Raw genomic sequence first — 22874 nt, forward strand, 5'->3', positions numbered from 1 at the left:
GCAATTAAATTAATTTCTCCTCATACCTCCTTACCCACCCCCAATGAATGCTGATTCAGTGGGTTGCAAAGCATCTTAAAAAAAAAGAAAGTAATTTCTATCTCCAGCAAGCCTCTTTTGAACTTAAATTTCAAGAAATAATTGCATTTAATTTTTTTCCATAGCAGAGTTTAAGGTATCTCTTGTGAGTTCTCAGATCTGTTGATAAAATTGTATCACTAGTTGGAAAAAAAATTAAAAATGTGCTTTTTATCTTGTAATTCTTCTTGTCTTCTCAGGAATTAACATGAGCTCCAGGTAGATTGTGATGACTTTTCTTTTGGTAGAGTAGTAATGAAGTAGATAAACCAGCTTGACATTGGCTTAAATTCTCAAACCTATAGACAAGTTTCCAAATGCAAAATAATTCTGAATTTAGCTTCACTTTTTAGCTGAACTCTAACATTGCTCATCCCCATGCCTGGCCTTGAGAAGCTGCTTTCTTTTAAACATGCTGTAGCATCTTGAAAGTAACAGTTTTTATATTCCCATTGCTGGCCAAGGTACTTGCAGGCAGCTCCTGCTCCTAGGCTGGTACTATCTCCTGTGCACGTGGGACTTTTAGCTGGGTTTTAAGGGAGGCCCTGTAGGTGCCAGAATTATTTCTGAAGCAGCATCCGATGATTTGGAGATGCATTTGAGTTGGTGATAGAGTGGACATGGGTGAAACGAGAAGAGACCTAGGAACAGTGACAGAGGCAGGTATTATTGCAACCTTCCAGTGGAGAAGAAGAGTGGAAGTTTGAAGCAGATCCTTGGGCAGGAATCTAGGAAAGGAGGTGCCTAGGCTTGCTCCTAAGTCATGGAAAACTCTGTGCAGTGTTTATAGGTTTCTAGTTCGGCTTCTTTTGTGCAGCCTGGTGTTATTTACAAAGGGATTTGAGATTTTCAGGAGATGAGCTTCTGACATGATATAGAGGGAAAAAACACTAGATTCTTAAGAAACCACCCTATTTGTTGTGTGGTAGCAAGTTTCTATGTGAAAGACCAAAGACATCTGTAACTATCTCTTCAAAAACTTTTTTTTATGTAAACTGTCACAAAAATTATTTTTCACCCTCTTTTATTAGTATATTTTAAGAAATATATATTTGTTGTGTTTGCAGCCTTAAGGTCTACATCAAAATGACCAGATAACCACTGCAACTTGGCACTTTCTTGAGGATGGCATTTAGGAAGTAAAATGTTCCCAGGAGATGAGAATGTGTGACTTGGATTTATATGCAGTAACTTTTTTTGTTTTCCAAACATTCCAGTTATGCACTGTTTTCACACACAACATGTCATATTAATCTATTGCAAAGTACAGGTTTTAAAGCAGTGGTAAAGGGGAGGATAGTCATCTTTGAAGGATGTGGGGAGAGGCAAATACAAATTTTCGACTTGAGTCCTAAAGCCACAGAGGAGATATAAAAAGAGGGCAAACTCAACAACAGTCTTCTGAACTGATGCCAACTAGAGTCCACATAAATGTGAAATCCAAATGGTCCATTTGTAAATGGCTCATTTGCAAACTTCTTGACCATCTCTTTATTATTCCTTTGTCGGTTTAAGTCCTCTCAAAAAGCACAGAAATAATTTGAGAAATTTAGGAGTTAGTGTGTTTTTGTATGCAATCCCTATGAGCATTGTGACTCAGCTGAATCCTCCTTAGGGCCAGAAGTTATCAGTGTACTGAGGATAATGAATGCCATTAAAAATTAACAGTAGAGTCCAAGAAACAAACGGTAAAGAACAGCAATACTAGAGATAGTATTTGAACTGGAGAGTGGCATAGTCCAAGTAGCTGTTAAGAAGACTCTTCTGACAGCATTTCCCTTCAGTGTAGTGGGATGCAGGCTAAGGCAGGCAAAGAAGTGAAATTCACAGGAGAAAAAGAATGAAGTGATCAAGACTAGAGCGATATGCTTACTGCATATACACAGTAGTGTACTCTGATGCTTCAGAGAAGCTCCCTGTAATCAAAAGCTATTTTAGCTCTTGAAGGCGTTGCCCAAAAATTAAAATTCAGCTTGAACACTTCAATGCAGAAGTACTTAAATTTAAATTTACATTCATAATTATAGTTATTTAGTCACAGACATACATAGGAAAATACAGATTTTTAAAAATAGGGACTACATCTTAGTGCCTTGCAAGTTTACTGCTCCTATTACTGATTTTGTAAGACATTTCCCTTAATCCAGAACAACCAAATTAATTAGATCCCTTGTTTCCTTTCTTACTCTTCTGGAGAAGAGCAAAGGTTATTTACCTGAGATAATAGTGACACATAACAAACTTCTTTTTTTCAATCAGCTAAATTGCACTGCAAAGACTGGGGCTGTTATTCTGTTCCTATTATACCATGATACTTCAGGACACTAACGCAGTCCATGTGATTCCATGCTGAGAACTCACCTGATGGAGGGATTGCTCAAACGGTAGTTTTAGAAACAGTATATGAGTTGGTTTGTATCTGTTCACACTTCTGTTAAATCAAATAACAGTTCTACATAAAATAATTTTGAAAAATTAAATAATATTTGAATGCTGACTTCAAATTAATGGTGCTAGGGACACAACTTGAAAAATATGTCAAAATCAAAAGCTCTTGTAGGATTAAGATACCCAGAGGTCAGGCTTGGTATGTACACCTTCAGCAGAAAACTGAGAAGCAGCCTGTCAGTCTTTTACTTCTCCTTTTCTCCTATCCTTAGTTTCAGTGCCTGCAGTTTACTTTTCACAGTGTACCTGCCTGTCTTGAAAATCTGAAGCACTAAAGCCACACGTTTCCTCCTGTGAATTATTGCCATGCTCACATCCAGAGCATGGATACAGCTTTTGGACTTAGAGAGGCACGTGTGACACCTAAATGCCCTGCAGTTCCACAGAACTTGACCTTCCTGGCTTTATAATATTTAACTTTAATGTTGCAGCAATCTTTGTAAGAGAAATTCAGGATAACAACTTATGGTTCAAAGGTGCAAGGCCTTGGGTAACTATATTTATGCGGAGTTATACTTGTGAAACTCCAGTTAAATCGCCACTTTCTCTCATTCCAGTTCAGTAAAACCTAAAACACTTGGTGCCCCCCAGTGTCTTTACGAATTATTGCTGATTGTTAAGACTTGCTATGAATAAAAGTATTTGCATCCAGACATGAGTGCAAAATACTTCCAGAATTTTGGTTTGTGACTTACTTAAAATTTTTCTATTTTTCCTTGCTTTTATTTCTTTCAAATTCCTGAAAAATCATTTAGTTCAAGAAATGGACATAAGTACCTGCTATAAAATGCACAGCTTGGGTCTGGAGTTTTCTTGTACACACTTCTCAAAGTAAGGCAGATCTTAAATGTTTGCTTTATTCAATTCTTACCCAGATAAATTTTGATGAAATTCAGTTAGTGATTACATTCAGCTGGACACTTGTGAAATTCTTGTTTCATTGAACATGATTTCTTTTATGGCTTTGATTTCCAAGACATGGTACATGCAGTGCAGAATTTTGTGGAGCCATGTAAAAGACATGTTTGGTTAAAGCTATAGAACATGAGAATAGGAGACAGTAAAAGACCACTACACTGTTTGTGCCTATTTCACATATGGTTGTCATGCACTTTTTATGCATACAAGTATCTGTATGTATGCAGGTACTTCTGGTTGGATTTCACAGCTGTAAATTCATGCTCTTTGTATTAGCAGAACATTCTAATACCTTGGAAGGGATTGAGGATTTTATTGGTCTCATTCTTGACTCAAAGAGCTTTCAGGCTAATTTTAGAGGGAGATGGTAAATGGATGTAACAAACAGCAGAGCATAAGTGCTAACAACAGGAAAACTGGCTGGTTACAGAGGGTACCAGTAAGCCAAATATGAAGGTTTTGAAGAAATATTTTTATTTGATCTAAACTATGTTTTTCTATTTTAAGAAATAAGAAAAACCAGTAAGCTATGATTAAAACTGCAAAATCTGTTGGCTTTTTTTCTTCTTTTTTTTTTCCCTTTTCTGTAGTTTCTGTTTTGCCTTGTCCTTTTGGAAGAAGTTCCAGTGAGATGATACATTCCACATTTAACCTTAACCCAAAGTGATATGTTTCTTTTTTGTTTAATAGCTGTCCTTAAACTTATGGAAAGTCAAAGTGCATGGGCTTAGTTGCTTATTTTTGTAAAATTATTTGCAATCCTAAATATATAAATCTGAAAAATCTTTAAACATGATTTTTAGATATTTCAGTTAATTTTTGGTATAGACTGGCTATTGCATGAAGACAAACTATAATTCAAATGGCTGGTTGTTGTTGTCTTACTTTTTTTGGTTGGTGTTTTGGCTTCTTCTCAGATAGTGAACACTAAGCTAATGATCAAGCCAGTAGGAGGGGGACTGGATAAGGTACTGAAGATATCTGATGATGATGACGATGTGTAGGTTTTTTTCTGTTAGAAAGAAAGCAAAACAAAACATGAGTATGCAAGTATCACTGACTAATGTTGAGACTTCCCAAATGGTTTTTAGTATGTCTGTTGGTATTTTTCCTATTTATTTGAATTTTGGTTTCATCTGTTTCAAAGGAATTGCTCTGGCTTGGTGCCCTGTGTCATCCTTTTTTGCCTCAGTAACTTCTCAACAGGTTTGCTGAGATTTGCTATCCATTTCTTGATTACACTCCCGTTCTTCACAGATTTCTCATATTATGTGAGCTATTCTAAAAAGCATATTTTTCCAGCTCAGTTTTCACTGAAATTGTGACAGTTTTTACCCTGTATATCTGTGCACATCCCCCTTTCCCTCTAATGATTTCTGGATTCTTTAGCCATTCCCAGCCAAAACTAACAGTGGCATAAAACCTAAAGCAGAATTATTAAAATTATTTACTCTTAATGTGGTATCATATCAAATTGTGCTGAAGTGTCTCAAGAAGTAGACCAGCACTGCCTAAGACAGACTGAGATACTAATACAGCAATGGCTCCATATGGTCTCTGGAAGTCATAAATGGGATGGAAGTTAATACAAACAGATGGCAATATGTGAATAGTATCACACAGCAGCAGGAGGAACACAGCAAAGGAATGGAAAATACTTCAGCACACCTTTTCTCTTGGTGAAGCAAATGTATTCAATATAGATACTCTTTCTCTTCTCAGCACATTAGACTGTCACATCAGTTTGAACACTTGGTCCTTCAGGATGAAAGGTTTGAGATCTGTGCTGAGGTTGTTTTGGGACTGGTCTGCTTCCGGCTGAAGGTAAGGCAGCTAAGATCTCCTGTTTCTTCTCTCATGGCTTACAGCAACACCAGAACCTGCAACTGAATACAGTCTTTGTAGTTAATATACTTGATTATTTTTTAAGGAAAGTAAAGCAAGTTTGTTTAGAACAAAGCAGATAAAAAAAAACCCTTTAGACAATTTTGTTAAAACTGACTCAAAAGCTTAAAGAAATTAAAGCATATTAAGGCATGGAAACATACAGTCAAGGCAAACAAATGTTTAAACCAGTCACATAAAATGACTTGCATTCTATGTGTGATGAGCTTTGATCAAGATGACTGCTTTAGTATATTTCCCTAGATTTCTGAATATGATGAGCGTGTATTACTTGTCTATTGTCAAGTTAATTTCTTATGTGTATATATTTAATATTCAAATTTATTTTAAAAAATACTAAGATAAAAATCAGAGTACTAAATAGTTTTTTTTAATTGTTTTCTTTAAAGACTGTTTATTCATCTATAAAAATTGATGGTAAAACTAGGAAAATTGAAGTAAGATGTGTTTAAGTACAGGTTACATGGGAGGCCAGCTTTCCTGGTCTGATTTTTATTGCTGAACATGATTTTTTTTTGCCCTGTTTGGCCTTTTATTCCCCAAAATCTCTCAAAATGCCAAGTTCACTGATGTGGACACCTTGCCCAACGGAGACTAGAAAATTCATTCTGCACTTGGAGTATAAAAGCTGCAGTAGTTGGGAAAGCTCATTTGTTTCAATCAGCCATTAAAAGGGGATCAGTGTCACAATTTAAGTAAAGAAGTCATTTTCTAGACGAGCTTGCAGCTAAAGCCTTGCAGAGGACTAGATTTCTGCTACCAAGCAACAATAACAATATCGGCGCTAGTGTTTTTCTAGTTAACGTGATACCTAAATGAGTTTTAGCTATTCTGAAGGCTTGCAATCACATCTTTTCTCCTGCTGGGTAGTTTATTTTTAACAAATTCTTTTCTCAGTCATTCAGTTGCCCCAGTTACCTGAGTTGATGCAAATGGTTGAAGAAGCTAACAAGTAAATAATAAAGTAATGGTGAGTTCACCTGGAATAGGAAAATTATTTTGTTTGAATTTATAGTGTTTAAAATAAAAATTTAAAAGATCCTGTGTTTAAGGGATCAGACAGATTACAGAATGTAGGTTTTTTTCAGTCAGTGTAAACATGAATATAATCTCTGTCCTAACAAGAACTTTTAAAAGATGTTGAGGGCTAGATTCTGTGGCTTTTATTGCTCAATAGCAAAATGTTGGTTGCAGTCTGCTCTCTCACATGGAACAAGAAAACACTAGTTTTGCAGATATAGACACAGCTGTTAGTCACTGCTCTACATTTACTTTGAAGGAATAGTTCTGGTGAAATAGAGCATAGCAACACAGGAATTGTCACTTTTGATCAGACCAGTAGCTCATCTACATCTGTTCTCCTGTCCCTCATGATTCAGAGGAAGAAATCACATCCAAAGGGAAGACAATTTTACAATAGGAGGCAAATATTGGACCTTTAGCAAAGGAACCTTTGGAAAAGTTGTAGAATAAAGGCCTGATTCCACTGAAAACCAGTGTTGAAAGAGCAGTGGTTTTATTTCTTGCTTACCTGATCCAAAAAAAGAAAAAAAAATCAAGCAAGCATTCAGATTAGGTTTTTATAGCTATTTTAACAGCTTTATTTGCTTTTTATATCACTCCTTCAAAAATCTGTAATTTTTATAATTCATGTTAAGATACATCTTAGAAGCAGGATATTTGTCATTTTGATGGAGTTATAGTAGGATTAAGGGTCAGGGGACTTGAACTATATAATGCTGCACAGCTGTAAAAGTATGAAATATATTTTCTTACTTCCTTTGTTCTTGAGAAGCCCTTTTTAATTTTTTTGCTTAGCTGTAAATTTTAATTTTTTGCCTTTCGCACTGTTGAGCAAATGGACTAATTACCTATGACTTTCATATTATAATTATTTTATCAAATATGTCATGCCAGAGGGTTAGTTTTAGTCCTCCTTGTCATGACTGCAGATGAATACAAGTCAAGCTAGTAATTTCTCCAAGGGGGTGAGAATGCTGTCTTATTGAAGCTCACAGATTCAATCAAAGCTGCCTTCTCAAAGCTCTGGGAGAGGATTAGTCACTACCAACTTCAATTTGACATGACACCCAAGTGTCACAGCAGCCCTAAGGTGGAGCTGTGAGAGTAGAACAGAAGAAAGATAAATGAATCTTTCTTCTTCCTCCCTTCACTCCTGCCAACTTAACGTCATATAACTGCTTGTATTGGCTGAAAGTCAGTGCTGTGCATTTGATATTAAAGGCAAGGATTGTCATTTTAATAATGCATTGCCTTTGATAAGAAAGCAGGACATCATTGTCAGCAGTGACTGACATGTAATGGGTGGGGATTTACAAAATAACAAGTTGGTCCATTTTCTTAGGAGCATTTCAGTCACATAAATATCTTCTGGAAGAGTAAGGCTAAGCCATGAGTTTTAGTACTTCACACCAAATTCGTAATAACTTGTGCTAAGACAGAACACGGTTTTGACTTGGGTTCAACTCTTAATTCTTAATATGATCTAAAAATATGAGAATGATACATTTATCTTTGCTGCCAATAGGAAACTGTCTGCCTTATGTTTCTTTTTATATGGAAAAGACTAAACAGGAAAGTCACAATTGCCCGGATTTGAGAGAAGGTGTTTTCTGGTCAGGATGTTTTCAAGAAGATCAGTGCTGCCACAGTAACAGAACTGCTGCTGAACTGAAGGATTTGTCCATTTGTAACTCTTTTCCCACAGTCAGTGCTCAGTAAAGGGTCACTGCAGTAAAAATGCAGATGCTCCCAGAATCTCTTGTAGTCGTGTGTCGCCACCAGTGTAATAGAGAGAGTAAAGGTTGCACAATACCTAAAATACTTCCTCTGATGGATTCTGTGGTAGGTAACTCTTATAGAACTTGAGGCAAATACTTTTTTAGGGTTTCCATTGATCATATCCCTACTTACGCCAGGGATATATTACCTTAGAAATTTTAAAATTAAGAGTAAGATTTAATATTCAAAAGAATCTCTCACAGCAGCCATGCTTAAGTCAGGAAGGTTAGTATAGTTCACTGCAAAACTTCCTCCCATGTTTGTTTGATTAGATCCAAGAAGAGTGTAATAACGCAGATGCAATAATGAATGCTTTTAACATAGCTCACGACCTTAGGTCACAAAAAGGCAGTCAGCTATCACAAATGCCCCAGTGTGAACACTGCTTCTAAATTGAAGGTAATCCCTAAATCTCTTTGTGGCTCAAAACTTCTCTCTTACATCATCATCTTTTTGTGATCCTTTGATGGGAAAGCACTGAGAGATGAGAAGGTGACTGCTCATTACTAGTGTTACTTGAGCTTGGCTGCTTGGTGGGACTTATATTTTCTAGAATTGTTTCTAAAATTCATTGCCATATCCATTGAATTACAATGATTTCAGGGCTCAAATGAACTAAACAAGGCACTTCTAAAACTCATAAATGATGCCAAGAAGATCCATCTGGTCCCGTGCAACCTCCGAGAGAAGTTTGTGCTACGTTTTGCTATTTGTTCCCGCACAGTGGAATCCACCCACATCAAGTTTGCCTGGCAGCACATCTCACAGCTGGCAACTGATCTTCTGAAAACATGGGAGCAAAACCATCACCAGCAGTAACAGCAGTGAAGTATAAGTAGAGATGAGGTAATTAACTGGCTTTCTCTGTGTTGCCAAGTTTTATTTTGGGTGCAGGTGGGAAAGTCAAAAGTACAAAACCCATTGTTATATAGCCTAGTTGCAGTAGCAAAATCCTTGCCAGCAAGCTGAATTGTAACCATAGTCATTCCTCCTCTGTACTGTAGTTTCATCTTGTCTGTTTCCAGGATGCACATAGCCAAGGAGAATCGAGCTGTCATTTCTTACCAGTTTATAGTCAAGAGCATTTGTTCAACCAAGCAATGGAAATTGAAGGGTTGGTGCTCCCTACATTGTCTTTGTTCACCTCTAGCACACCCACTCCTTTATTCACAGATGAAAGGAAAAGGTCTTATAACCAATTAATTTAACATTACTATGACTGCAGGAAGAAGCCATGTTGGGGAAGTTTAGTTCAGTTTCTAAATATGTTAGTATCTGAAAAGGCATGCACAAATGTTGCCAGGATTTGGGGCATTATCATGTCATGATACACTTGCTGCAGGAATTTTGTAAATGAACAAAGGACTTCAAGACTTCCTTCACTGCATAGCCACTTAGGGCAATGAGCACTAACAGATTACCAATCATCCTTCCGGCAGATTCTCTACTTTCCCCTAAATGGTTTGCTTTTAAAACAGCCATTTTGTCAATTCCAGCAAATAGGTTATGCTGGCTATTGGTCTCCAGATTGACCATTCATAATGAGATCCCTGAAAAGCTCCTCCTAAAGAGTTTTGTCAAAAGCTATGTGCTACCTGGTATTCTATGTTTTTAATCAAGTTATTATCAGCAGTGATTACTTGACAATAGTCTGTAAGATATGGTCTGTGAAACTGAGTTGTGATTTGTTTTTATGGCTACCATTTTGATTACTTCATGGTGTAATAAATCTTTGCCAAAATGTGCTAAAGAATGTGATGTCAAAAATACTATTCTTAGTTTCTCAAATTAGCTAGCAAACAAGTAAACAAGTGACAACAAAAACAGGAAGTAAAAGAACAAATCCCCAAAACCAGCTGTGGTGCCCCCATCAGTGGTTTTCTTCCATTAACAGTGATGAATGGAAAGTGAAAATACTGGAAAACCTCTTTCTGAGAAAGTAAAATCATATATATATTGACTCAAACCATTGATACATCATCCTGTCAAAGGCAAACATAATAAAGAGCTAAAATCAAAGTTGAAGGTGAAAGTCAGAAGAATATTAAGTCACAAAGTACTTTTGTCATTTTAAAAACATAAATTCCAGACAGTTATTTCTGTGTAAATGAGAACAACATAAGTGGCTGCTCCAAGAAAAATAATATGTAGGATTAATTTCTACATTTGCATTTCAATCTTCCTTTTTAATGCTCATATTAACTTCTACAGCCTCTTGGGCAATGTGCACAATTATTCAGCTTTCTTCTTCCATCCCTTTCAAGTAAACTTCCTACAGTTGGAAAGTTGCAAGTAGATCAGGGAAAATGGATCAGGACAGTTAATTTGGCACATGATCTGTTCCTGCCTCTGCCTTTCCTAATCTCTCACTTCTAGGGTGCAAACTGGGAAGGACTGCTATTTCCATAAGGAACTGATTTCCCAGGTAACAGATGAAGAAAGGGATAACCAATGAATTTGGTAAAGCACAGTAATACTTGAGCAGGTGACTGACACAAAACAGTACTGTTAGCTACAGTGACAGAAATTTTGATAGCATCATTCTCTTCAGCAGAACTAATATGAAATTCAGCTTTTCTGTGGTAGCACAATGCAGTAGATTGGTAGACTGAATAGAGTGGAAAATGCTGGTAGTTATTTCCTTTCTCTGTTACTATTTCCTTAAAAAACGTTATTCAGACCTTATGACCTGGAAAAGAGTGTTCATCCATAACACATTATCTTCCACACTGATAAAATTTTACAACTTTTACACTGTGAAAACTCTAGAACCTTGAAGCCAAAGAATTACACATTCTCTGTGAGACAGACCAGTATTTTGTATGTGACATATATAACCAGGAATGTCCAGGGGGGAAAAAAAAAAAATCAGATTTGGATCGAAGCTATCACAGAGTAAATCCAGGATAATTCCACTGAAATGAAATGGAGTTGCTCTGGGCTTAGATGACTATAATTGAAATTAAAAATCTGACTAATGAGTATTGTAAAACAAAGGCATAAGGTAAGGCACCTCTAAACTGAACATAAGAAGATTCTGCTGGAAATCTGCTCCATGGAAACCAGAGCAGATGAATGGTGCCTGCCTGTGTGAGTCTCAAACTGCTGTAAAACTGGGATGCAGGCAGGATGCACACCCAAACCTAGGAGAGGTGAAATGTCCTCAACAACCCACAATTAGACATAGATACCTTTAGACATTTGTGGGAAAATACTGAGAAAATTGACATTCAACTAAACATTTTTCAGTATCTGGATATCAGTTTAAGAAGTGGCTGTTGTCCAGGTACAGAAACTCCTGCTGGCAAAGAATGGAAGATAAAGGCTAATTTAAAATACAGATGGAGTAAAAGTATGTTTTTGTTTTTTGTTTTTTGTTTTTTTTTTAAAGAAGTGACAATAGTAAATCTGTATAATAAACAGCAGTTATGAGACCCATGGAATTACATTTCCCCCTGTCTAGCCCAGTACAGAAAACCTCAAGTTCATGGTTCTGGTTTTTCTGAAATTCTAGAACGATTCAAATATGTTTAACCAGTGAAGGCCTACATAGTATTCAGTCTCTCATACCTTTTTTTCTCCATGTGATAATTCCTTCTTAGACTATTAACATTAGGTTATCTGAAAAGGAAATATGGGCTGTGTAATCAACTCAAGAAGAAGCATTGAAAGGAATATTTTAAAAAAGGACATAACTGCTGTTTCTGTTCTGTAGCCTTGTAACGTATCTGAGAGAAACACTGTATTTATGAATAGTTAATGTTAATCTGGATTTATTGTGCCTTGTGTGCAAAAGCTAATACAGCCTGTGCCGGTGAATACTGTTTGATATTAAAAATAATTTAAAAATCCCAGAACTGTACTTTAGTAGAATATCCACATCTCAAGGAAGACCACGACTATTAGAGAAGGAGGGAAGAACCTGACTTTTACATTCAGGATCCTCAATTTATTTTTTTTAAACTAGCAGACTACAGTACTTACATTCTTAATGACAGATTCTATTTTATTACTGATGGTGAAATAATGAAAATGTATGTATTTATGAAAGTATTGGTAATATATTATACTCTGAACTGCATTATAATTATTAAATCTTTAATTTTTTCTTGTGTTTACTTACAAGATTCTGCTCATGGCTGTTTTGTTGTTGTCAAAGTACTACTCATCACCATATGTGATAAGCAGTAATCACATTGAAGTTGCCTTACAACAGCAGTCTAAACCTTGAGATGTATAAACTTGAATTGCTCAAAGACAGAAGAAAAAGAGAAATAAAACTGAGAGTCCCGAAGACCTGGGTAGTTGGTTGGTGAGGGCAGGTTAAATAACCATCAATGGATGATAACTGTATAGCATATGTAGAATTTGTATGTTCTAAGTGGAAAAATAATCAGAAGTCTAATGCTCTAATTATGACTTGTGAGCTGTTGACTCCCTTTAAAATCTGTACCCAAAACCTACTGAACAGATGTATAGATTTTAACTGGCAATATAAATAAACCAAAACAAAACTACAGCTATTGTCTCTTTGTACTTAACTAAGTTTTTCTCACCACGTCTTTTTCCTCTCGTCTCATTCATGCCAGATGCACTGTAAGAGGCCCAACTTTCCCACTCATATCAAGTCAGTGCCCTGATTTTCACCACCAAGGACTTTTTTTCAATGTGTCCTTCAAATCACTTTGCAAATGGGAGTTTGCGAATTTTTCTGCAGGAAGTTTCCTCCTCAGCAACAGGAGTCTGAAAAATACCTGGCCATATCCAGGGCCAGTGCTGGCCGTTCTGCACAGTGCTGCAGCTGCATCTGCCACTGGAGCCACATGCCCAACTTCGGCTTTGGTTTGTAGCTCCAGTGCCATCCAGTAGGACAGGGAAGGGGTCCATGATATCAGTCTTGCCTGGCTGCAGCCCATATCCCCAAGGCTGCTTTGCTCCTTGCCTCTGCAATCCCAGGGAAATCGGGCAAGCGTGCCTTGGGAGAAATTTGAAGGCAGCAGCGTCACACACTATTTAAATGTTAGCCCAGTTGGGTCTGGGATGATAGCTTGCATACCAGCACAGACAGTTTAATGTGCTGTCTGCACTAATGGCATAACAAGCCTGATGTATAACAAAAACCTGACAGTAACTGCAGGAAAGGTTCCTCAGGGAAATGAAATGTTCACCCACACAGAAGCGTCTCTGTTAATACCAGAGGTGTAACTGCAGCTTAGAGTGCTAATTTGCATCTAGGTTGGTATGGTAATTTGAACGTGGGTTGGTGTGATCCAGATGGGGACTCCACCACCACAATCAGTTCAGGGGATGCTTCCACATGGACCACCACCTTTTGCCCTGTATAAGAGTGTGCCATTCATCTTGTCCTTGTCAGAGCTGTTCTCCCAAACAGGCCTGTGCAGCAGCTGTTGTTTCCAGGAGTGCTAGACAGCGTGGTGGCCCCGCAGCCGGTGTCTCGGGGCTAGAGATGAAACAGGTGGCCGTAGAGGTCAAGCGCTTGTGTGCCTAAGGGCCAGGTACCCACCGCTGGCTGCGAAGCCACCACCGGGGCTAAGGTTGGGGTTAGTGCTTAGTGCTTGGGCCATCACTCATGGGGAGCCCATCCTGCAGGGAGGGCTGCTGCCAAGGAACAGCCCGGGACTGCCCGCGAGCCGAGCACAGGGCACGGAGAGGCACAGAGGGCAGGCAGCCGGGAATGCTGATGGGAGCTGCCCGCCCCGCCGTTTTCGGCAGCTAAAGGCGCGTGTGGCACAGGAACAGCCACAGCAATTCCGCTCCTGCAGTCACACTGAGCTTCTCTGCCTCACGGAAATTGCACTTCTCAATTTCCATTTTCTACTGCTACTGAAAATGGCCCGGAGAGGCAATAAACGTGACAGAACCTCTGACATTCTCCAGCCTCTCCCTTCTCGGCTGCTCTGACGTCCAGCTGCGGAACCAAGTCCTGACCAGAAAGGTTCTTCCGAAGCGTGCGAGCAGGGCTGGCGAGGCGCAGGAGCCGAGACACCGGCACCAGGGGAGCGCCCGAGGGCGCCGGCAGCGTCTTCGGCGGGAGACGCGGGAGGGCTCGGGACGGAGGTGTGGGAGCTGAGGGACACGGGCTGAGAGCTCAGGGAACACGGGCTGGGAGCTCAGGGAACACGGGCTGGGAGCTCAGGGAACACGGGCTGGGAGCTCAGGGAACACGCCCAGGGACCCGCGCTGCCCACAGAGCCGGCGCGCGCCGCCCCACGCGCGGCGGTCGGCGCGCGGCCGGCCCCGCCTCTCAAGGCGCGGACCCCGCGCCCATTGGACAGAGCGCGCCTCAGGCAGCCAATAGGGAGCGCCCGCCCTGCCTCGCGTCGTCCCTCCCAGCGCTGCGGGTGACGTAGCGCAGCGAGCCCGCCCCTCTCCCACTCGGCCCGCCCTCCCGGCCTCTGATTGGCTGCGTCTCCCGGAGCGCCGTTACCCGATTGGCGGGCGGGAGGGGCGGGGCGGAGCGCGGAGCGGGCGCGCGCGGCTGGCGGCGGCCGGTGGGTGCGGGGAGCGGGCGCGGCGCGGCCGGGCCGGGGCGACGGGGCAGGGGAGAAAGGAGGGGAGGGGCCGCGGGACCCGCTCGGGACTGTGGCCTCCGCTTCCCGGTGCCCTGAGGGGGCATCCGCCCGCCGCCGGGCCGGCCAGGGCTCCTGAGCTGAAGGGCCGCGGCTGCCGGCTGGGTAGGGGCGTGGAGGGCTCAGCCATGGCCGGGCGGCTTCCCGGCTGGGTTCCTGAGGGCAGCGGAGGGTGGGTGTGCTCGCTGTGTTTCCCTGGGCCCGCGCTCGTGCGTGGCGGCAGCAGCAGCTCCCGCCGCTCCGCCCTGAGGCGAGCGCGCCCCCGAGCGCCGCATCCAGCGGGAGCCGTGCTGGGATACACCCCGCTTCAGGCGTGCACACCGAGTACGATCCCCTCGTCTGGGAGCTGTTCTGGCTGAACGTGTGTGCAAGTGGCTCTCTTGGAGAGAAGTTGTACGGCTATGAGGACAATTAATATGGATTAGACATGGGGGAAAGAATGATGCTAGACGGTGTTTAAGATGTATATAGATAACTAAAGGGTGGGTGTCGAGAGGGTGGATCCAGGCTCTTCTTGGTGGTGCCGAGCAATAGGACAAGAGGCAATGGCAGAAACTGAGGCATAGGAAGTTCCACCTGGGTATGGGGAAGAACTTCTCTCCTGTGGTAGCGACCACACTGCACAGGTTGCCCAGAGAGGCTTTGGAGTCTCCCTCACTGGAGATACTCAAGAACTGTCTGGACACAATCCTGTGTCATGTGTGCTGGGATGTCCCTGCTTGAGCAGGGAGGTTGGACCAGATGGCCACTGTGGTCTCTTCCAACCTTCTCCATTCTGTGATTCTGTGAATAAAAAAAACAAAGTTCAAACTGGTCGCCACTCTTCATTTGTTACGACCTTCCCTCAGGTCCCTCAGGTGACCACTGAATCCTTAAGAAAGTGGTGGTGAACTAACTTGAGATTTTATGGTCTAAGCTATAGGTATTTCATTGGGGCAAATACCTGCTATTAAACTTTTCCTGATTTTATGCTTTTATGTCATTTATGATCTTTTTGATTCAACAGTTACAAAAAAAATATGTGCACAGTGAAAGCCGTTTAGAGAAAAGAAGTAAAAGGCTGCAGCCTTTCAACTGCTGTTCTCCTGTCACTCAGCTATGGATGGATGATGATGTGAGTTTGTATCACATTCTCTAGGTGCAAGTTACACTTCTCATGATGCAAAAGTTGGCAGTAACTTTTTGGAAAGTCTTGTTTTTGTGGTCTGGCTTTGTTTGTTTGTTTGTTTTAATTGGATTTGTTTGTAGAAGTGCCAGATTTGCAGGTAAAATGTATTTTGACTTTTCTAAATAGCACTACAAATCTGGGCTGTAGTGAAAAAAATATTCAAACAAAAATTATTGACATCCTGACTATTTATCATATGTGCAGCCATATAGGCATATGAGCGATAATCATATTGTGCTCTCTGTTGTCTAATGCTGATGCCAGACTTTTTGCAAATAATTTGGGAGGACAACCTCACATAGCCTGGATTTTTTCAGTTCTGTCTTCCCAGCCTTGCATGAACATTGCACCTGTACCTTCATCTGCACTCCTACACAGTCCGTAGCTGATCCAGGGGATTGCAACTTGGCTCACACACTGGTGCAGAATATATGGACACAATACTTTGTAGAGAAAGAAAATACATTGTGGATGTGAGCAAATAACTTCTGAGTCAAATGTCATCTTTCCTATTAAAAGAAACCCAACACTAAAGGAGTTTAAATTCTGCTTTCTGAAACTGAGAAATAAGCATTGCTTTAAACATGCAAGAGCTTTGTTTCTCTAAAGTGTAAAATGGGAACATTTTAGTGTCTTCTAAATGGAAGAATTAGTTTTGAACATTTTCTGGTAATCTGTTAATATTTTCTTAATATGGAGTCTTGCTACATTCAGGATTAATAATTCCATTTTTATCTCTCCTCAGAGATGCTGCACACAATTCTACGTACTAGCTTAATAGTTTCATTTTTATTACCATCACTGTAATAAATGAAATCATTCTGACAGAGTGGTGTATCCTCTGTCCTCTGCTGCACTGTGCCATATTCTGTTAAATAAGAATGAAAGCACTGGTGCTTTCATTTAACAAGGCCAGTTTTTGCTTGGCCATCTGTTACCATTCTTTGCAGCCTACTTACCTCCCCAGGAGACCTCTGGTTAGAAACAAACTATTTTTTCTTTTTCCCCCACTATTTTCTTCTTTGGATGAGGAAGAAGAAAGAACCTCAGTCTAAATGCCTTTGCACCACAGAGCTGGTTGCTTTTTGAAAAGATTGAAGTGTCCAGACTGGCTAAGTAGCTTGCAAGACCTCCTGCTCTGTTCCTCTCAGTTAAAATAATGTAGGTTTTCCTGTGTAAGTGTTTAGGAAAGTAAGTGTTTAGGAAGCAGCTGGTACAAATGGTGTGAAATGGCATTTTATAACTGCAGGTATTTTCTGTCTGTTCCAGCGTCAGTGATGGAGGCCCCCAGCGCCAGTGCGGTGCACCTGAGTGACTGGCAGGAAAGTTACTTTGCTGTCACCTCTGGCACCTGCACGCCCGGGCAGAAGGCAGACGGATACCGTGCCAAGATCCTGCGCATTCAGTATGCATGGGCAAACTCCGAGATCTCCCAGGTCTGTGCTGCCAACCTGTTTAAGGAGTACGCAGAGAAGTACTCTGCGATTATTGACTCTGGCAACGCAGAGACTGGCTTGAATAACTATGCAGAAAACATTTTGACTTTGGCAAAATGTCAGCAAAGTGACAGTGACAAGTGGCAATCTGCCTTGACAACAGATAATGTGTTTGAATTAAAGTGTGTGCGAGAGAGGATGCAGGCTGGCAGAATTTTCCAGAGCTCTCAGATGGCACAGACAGATGCTCGTGTACAAGCTGATAAAGGGGTCAGCGCCTCCGCTGCTCCAGCTCCTTCTAAACTCGATGTCTTTGGCAGTACCAGGGAGACTGAGCTCACTGCTGGCTCAGCAAAATGTGCAAGTCAGGGACCAGATCTTCTTGGGCATCCCTCATCTTCCAAGTCCCTTCAAAGCAGTGTGCCTTCTGTGACAAGAACTTCAGACACACTTCCTGCTGCTTCAGCCTCTTTAAGCATACAGGTTCTTCCAGGTTTCCAGGCAACTCCGCTCTTTGGAAGTAAAGAAGCCACTAATAGTAGTTCTCTGAAAATGCCAGGTAACTGTTGTGATAGACAAAATTCGTCTCTTTTCAGCCAGTCAGGTGTACCTGCCTGGTCTGCAAATTCTGGGAAAAGAAAAGCATTCTATGGTCTGACTGATGAAGGCAGCACAGCTATTCCTAGCCTTGCTCCATGTCAGGCTTCCATTTCTACAGAAACTAATGGTTTTTCAGGGCAGAGAAACAGAAATGAAGAGAGCAGTGCTCCTGGGTTTAAAACGGCAAAGGAACAGCTGTGGATGGATCAGCAAAAGAAATCTCAAAACCAGCGTGCACCAGTCTCATTATATGGAGGAGTAAAAAAATCCTTGGGTGCAGGCAGGTCTCGGGGTCCATTCAGCAAGTTTGTGCCTCCGGTTCCAAAGCAAGATGGAAGTGAAAATGGAGGAGCACAGTGTAAGCCTCGTGTAGGGGAATCAACAGACCCATTGCTGCCTGTGGATGAACGGCTGAAAAACATAGAACCAAAAATGGTTGAACTCATCATGCACGAGATCATGGACCATGGGCCTCCGGTCAGCTGGGATGACATTGCTGGAGTTGAGTTTGCCAAAGCTACTATAAAAGAAATAGTGGTGTGGCCCATGCTGAGACCAGACATCTTCACCGGCTTGCGTGGTCCTCCCAAAGGAATTCTGCTCTTCGGGCCCCCTGGGACTGGCAAGACCCTCATAGGCAAGTGCATCGCATGCCAGTCTGGAGCAACTTTTTTTAGTATCAGTGCTTCCTCTCTGACTTCCAAGTGGGTGGGTGAGGGGGAGAAAATGGTCCGTGCACTGTTCACTGTGGCGCGGTGTCAGCAGCCAGCAGTGATTTTCATCGATGAGATCGATTCCCTGTTGTCCCAGCGTGGAGAGGGGGAGCACGAGTCGTCCAGGAGAATAAAAACTGAATTTCTGGTGCAGTTAGATGGGGCAACAACCTCCTCTGAAGATCGTATCCTGGTGGTTGGAGCAACAAATCGACCCCAGGAAATTGATGAAGCTGCCCGAAGGAGACTGGTGAAGAGACTGTACATCCCTCTCCCAGAAGCCTCCGCCAGGAAGCAGATTGTCACCCGGCTGATGGCAAAGGAGCACTGCTCTCTGAATGAAGAGGAAATCAAACTCATAGTCCAGAAATCCGATGGCTTTTCTGGGGCGGACATGACACAGCTCTGTCGGGAAGCTTCTCTGGGCCCTATCCGCAGTCTGCAGTCCATGGACATTGCAACCATCACTCCAGAGCAGGTACGGCCCATCTCTTTCCTGGACTTTGAGAGTGCCCTGAGGACAGTGCGGCCCAGCGTGTCCCCCAAGGACCTGGAGCTCTATGAAACCTGGAACCAGACATTTGGCTGCGGCAGATGAGCTGCATCACAGCTGTTTTGCAGGAACAGTTTAGGATTTCAGCACTGCCACTTATTAAACCTGTGGCAATTTAGTGCATCTGTGCTTCATTTTGTTTCTGTCCTGGAGTTAAACCTCCTCATGTTATGTGGGCAGATGTCCAGGCTCTGGCTGAGGCCTTGCCAGCTGAAAAGACTGTCAGGAACTGCTGCTCATCATACGAGAAATTGCTGAACAGCAGTGGCATTGAGAGGTTGACAGAATTTACAGATTGCTGGGAGAGATGGAAACAAATTCCACTGATGTTTAAGGGGAAGGTTATGAAACCTTACAAATAATTGAAAGGAAGATTGGGGAGATCTTGCAAGGTCCACAATGCTGTATCAGTAAGGGATTCAAATAATAGCAGAAATACCTATTTTGGGTAAGAGTATGGCAAAACTGGGATGGATGGGGAAGAGTAATTAGAGGTGCTTTGTTTGGGAGGAGAGAGGAGCAGAGGGAGGAGAGGGTGGAGATGGATGTGGACTTGTATGGAAAAATGGAAGGGGGGACAAAAGAGGAATGTCTCTTGAGCATTGCTCTTGTCTGACAGCCTTTTGCCTCATCACTGCAGTCAATCCCAGCTTCTCATTAAAAGCTTTTTTGATGATTTTCGGCTTGACCTTACTTTCTGTGCTGCATCAGCATGCGGGGCTGTGTTTTATTGGAAGGTCTGGACACCTACAGGTGCAGAAGAGGCCATGGGTCACAGGGGCTTTGATCTAGGCCCAGCCGTGGGGTAGCCAGTGTGGGCAACCAGGTGCTGTAGGGATCCAAAACTCACTGCCAAACTAAGGGCTGGACAAGTTGGAAAGGAGGAAAGCCCAGATTTAGAAAGAGCCCCACAATGGCAGGGTAAGGGGGCTCAGGGTCTGGACATGGGTATTTGATAAATCCTGTGGCAGTGTCTGAAGGCTCTGTGAGTGAGCTGTCCTTGTGAAACTGGAGACTGTGGGGGCTGTGTCACACATTGGTGACCTTGGGTGCTTGAGGCTGGAGATGAGGGACAGTGGGGCTGTGGGTGGGTTTATGGGAGGGCATTTGTATGTGCTGGGAAAGACTGCTCCCTCTGTCCTTGTGTGTCTGTCTCTGTGTGTGGTTTGGATAAGGAGCTCAGGCTTGCTCCTGGCTGGGCCCCCAAGCAGAAGCAGCAGCAGCTGCATCCATCAAATTCAGATGGAAGATGCCTTAGTCCAAGAGTGCTGGGCTCTAGTGGTCAGGAAGGAGAAATCCCATGTCCCAACACCTACTGGGTTCCACTGCTCCTTAAAATGTCCTCATACATCAATGGTAAAATTCCTGGCTAGCTTGTATTTGACATTCATACCTAAGGCATGAAAGAATGCACAGCCTTTTATTCACATAACCTGTCCTTGCCCACTGGCTGAGCACAGCTGTCCCTGAAAGGAAAATAAATGGAAATCTTTCCTTTGGATCCCTTTGTCAGTGTGGCAGAGCTGGCTGTTCTGCTGTCTGTGCTTCATTTTCAGTTTCTATAAAGAACTTCTTCTCCTGTTGGGGAAAATGCAGAGTTTAAAAGCTGCTCTTCCTGAAATTTCTCTGACACTGAATGAATGCTGTTTAACTAGCATTTTTTAAAGACATTTGAAAACTACAGGGCCCAGGAGACTACAGTGAGCCTTGAATTCAGAATAATTTGGAAGGCTTAGAATTTCTTAGAGCTCATAGTGATTTAAACAAGTCAGTTTTATTCATAGCTCATATTTTTAGTAAAGTCCGATATCAGAAATTGTTTTGCAGAGATGTAAAAATTCAGGTATGGGAATTTGTCCTCATTTTTGAGACAGTGAAAATAGAATAATTAGATTATTCTGAAAGAATAAATGTGTGATGTGGTTCAAACCAATTGACTTGTGCCACTTGGGTAAAGATTATGAGATTAAGTCTGTTCTTCCAAGTTCTGTTTTGAAGAGCTACAAACAGATAGATAGTAGGTAAGATTTTTAGTCTCTCCAAACATGTCTTTGAATTCATTTTTCAGGCACATGAATGAAACACCAGAGAATTTTAATTGTTTAGTCAAATTAAGGGTTGCTCAAGGGTTAATAAATGCCTTATATATGATTAAATAATTGCCTTATTTATGCTGGGCATTATTCTGCTGTGCTATGTGAGCATTCTGTGGTCATCTCTGCATCTGAATTTTCACATTTTAATGGAAGTGCTCTACAGGGAGGGACCAGTGAGGATCCAAATGGTGACAGAGGTTGGACACCTTGCAGAGGTGACAAGAATGACAAGAACTGGGACAAAGGTTTGGTGCCTCTGTATTTGTTTCCTGCAAAGTGGAACTTATCAATGAGATAAAAGGTAGAACCAGACAAGGCTGTATTTCCTCCTACTTTTATATTATTCATTATAAGAATTACGTGAACATGCCTTTTTTTTTTTTTTTTTTTTTTTTTTTTTTTCCTGAAACACATAGAAATAGTGAAAGGGAACATTAGTAAAGTTTATTGTGTTTTAGTAATGATGGAGGTGACATGACCATCTCTTCAGCCATGTAGCATTCTTGGGGTTTTGCTGCAGAGCTCAGAGCCAGCAGGACTTGCAGTTTCAGCCCAAGATGAGTTTCATAACCCTCTGTAACAGTGCCACCACACAGCAATTCGACTGCCAGGAAAATAATTTCACAAAATTCAGAAAATTGCACAGAAATAGGGCATGATTGTAATTTAAGGGAAATGGTGCAGATAAATCCACTTTAATGGATCTGTTTAGTGTATGCAGAAACCTATGTACTTCATTATTTATTCTTTTTGGCTGGCTGGTCTTTGGAAGAAGAAATGCACAACTCTCTGGTTTTGTGGTTCAGCAATGTTGGGTGCACAATCTCTCAGTTTCTTTTTAAGGTAAATAATTGCAGTCCTGGAAAAGTTAGGTCTTATTTATAATAACAAGGCGATTCAGACTCTCAGTGTATCTTGGATTTGATTTAGCTAAATTGTTTCCGAGCTGTATGAAGTCCCCTGGGGGATTTTCATTTGCAGAAAACTGTGCCAACACATGTAGGGGAAGAAGCTGATGAGGCAGAAATGATCATCACCTGCTAATGGCGAGTGGATGGAAACCAGACTGGCCTCTTAAGAGCATCACTAAGATTGTTCTTTTGAAATAAGGCAATTTCCTTCTAACAGAAATTATGGAACTGCTCACAAGCCAACGTGACATTGGAAAACACCCCCAAACAAAGCAGCATGGGCTGTCCCCTGGGCTGCAGTGCCGGCACCTGCTCCATGGGTCTGCTGGAACCAGCCAAGGAGGCCACACCTGCAGCCCTCCCCTACTGACATGTTCACACCTGCACCCAGCACGAACAATTCATGTAAAAGTGGGATAGCAAAGATACATCCACAATATTCAAAAAGTCCTCATTTTTTAATATTTTGTTACCATTCTGTGTTTGCCTGTAGAAAATCAGTCACATAAGATGCTGTAGATATAAGCAGCTGTAGTACTAATAGGTCTCTTTTTTTGTCCCATTAGGTGAGAAACTTCATATAACCTTGGGTCACAGCTGTGAAGCCAAAATAGCATTATCACAGAGTTGTGGGTCTGGAAAGAACTATAAGGAAT

General features: G+C 41.7%; 2 protein-coding genes across 7 annotated transcripts in view; both read left to right on the plus strand.

Moving 5' to 3' along the window:
* Positions 1–12670, plus strand: part of DDC (dopa decarboxylase) — a 90993-nt gene extending 78323 nt beyond the window's left edge. For all 4 annotated transcript variants that reach the window (XM_021546915.2, XM_021546913.2, XM_021546914.1 and 1 more), the window contains exons 13-14: positions 5167–5268; positions 8755–12670. In XM_021546915.2, coding sequence (XP_021402590.1) covers positions 5167–5268; positions 8755–8970 — 318 coding nt within the window. In that variant the 3' untranslated portion in view covers positions 8971–12670. The remainder of the gene's footprint in view (positions 1–5166; positions 5269–8754) is intronic.
* A 1948-nt stretch (positions 12671–14618) lies between these two features.
* FIGNL1 (fidgetin like 1) lies at positions 14619–19887 on the plus strand. Of its 3 annotated transcripts, none has more exons than XM_021546856.1 (3): positions 14619–14663; positions 15748–15855; positions 17179–19887. In XM_021546856.1, exon 3 carries the CDS (start codon positions 17187–17189, stop codon positions 19254–19256), a length of 2070 nt encoding a protein of 689 aa, XP_021402531.1. In that variant the 5' UTR covers positions 14619–14663; positions 15748–15855; positions 17179–17186; the 3' UTR covers positions 19257–19887. The 3 variants fall into 3 exon arrangements, with proteins under 3 accessions (XP_021402531.1, XP_021402533.1, XP_021402532.1); XM_021546857.1 differs by lacking the exon at positions 14619–14663 and adding an exon at positions 14728–14846; XM_021546858.1 differs by lacking the exon at positions 15748–15855 and having other exon boundaries at positions 14634–14663.
* Positions 19888–22874: the final 2987 nt, after the last annotated feature.

This window comes from Lonchura striata, chromosome 1, assembly GCF_046129695.1.
Source record: "Lonchura striata isolate bLonStr1 chromosome 1, bLonStr1.mat, whole genome shotgun sequence".
Taxonomy (NCBI): domain Eukaryota; kingdom Metazoa; phylum Chordata; class Aves; order Passeriformes; family Estrildidae; genus Lonchura; species Lonchura striata.

Bases quoted from the DNA above. Each gene is read 5' to 3' on its own strand.
- FIGNL1 (XM_021546856.1), top strand. From the start codon at position 17,187: ATGGAGGCCCCCAGCGCCAGTGCGGTGCACCTGAGTGACTGGCAGGAA.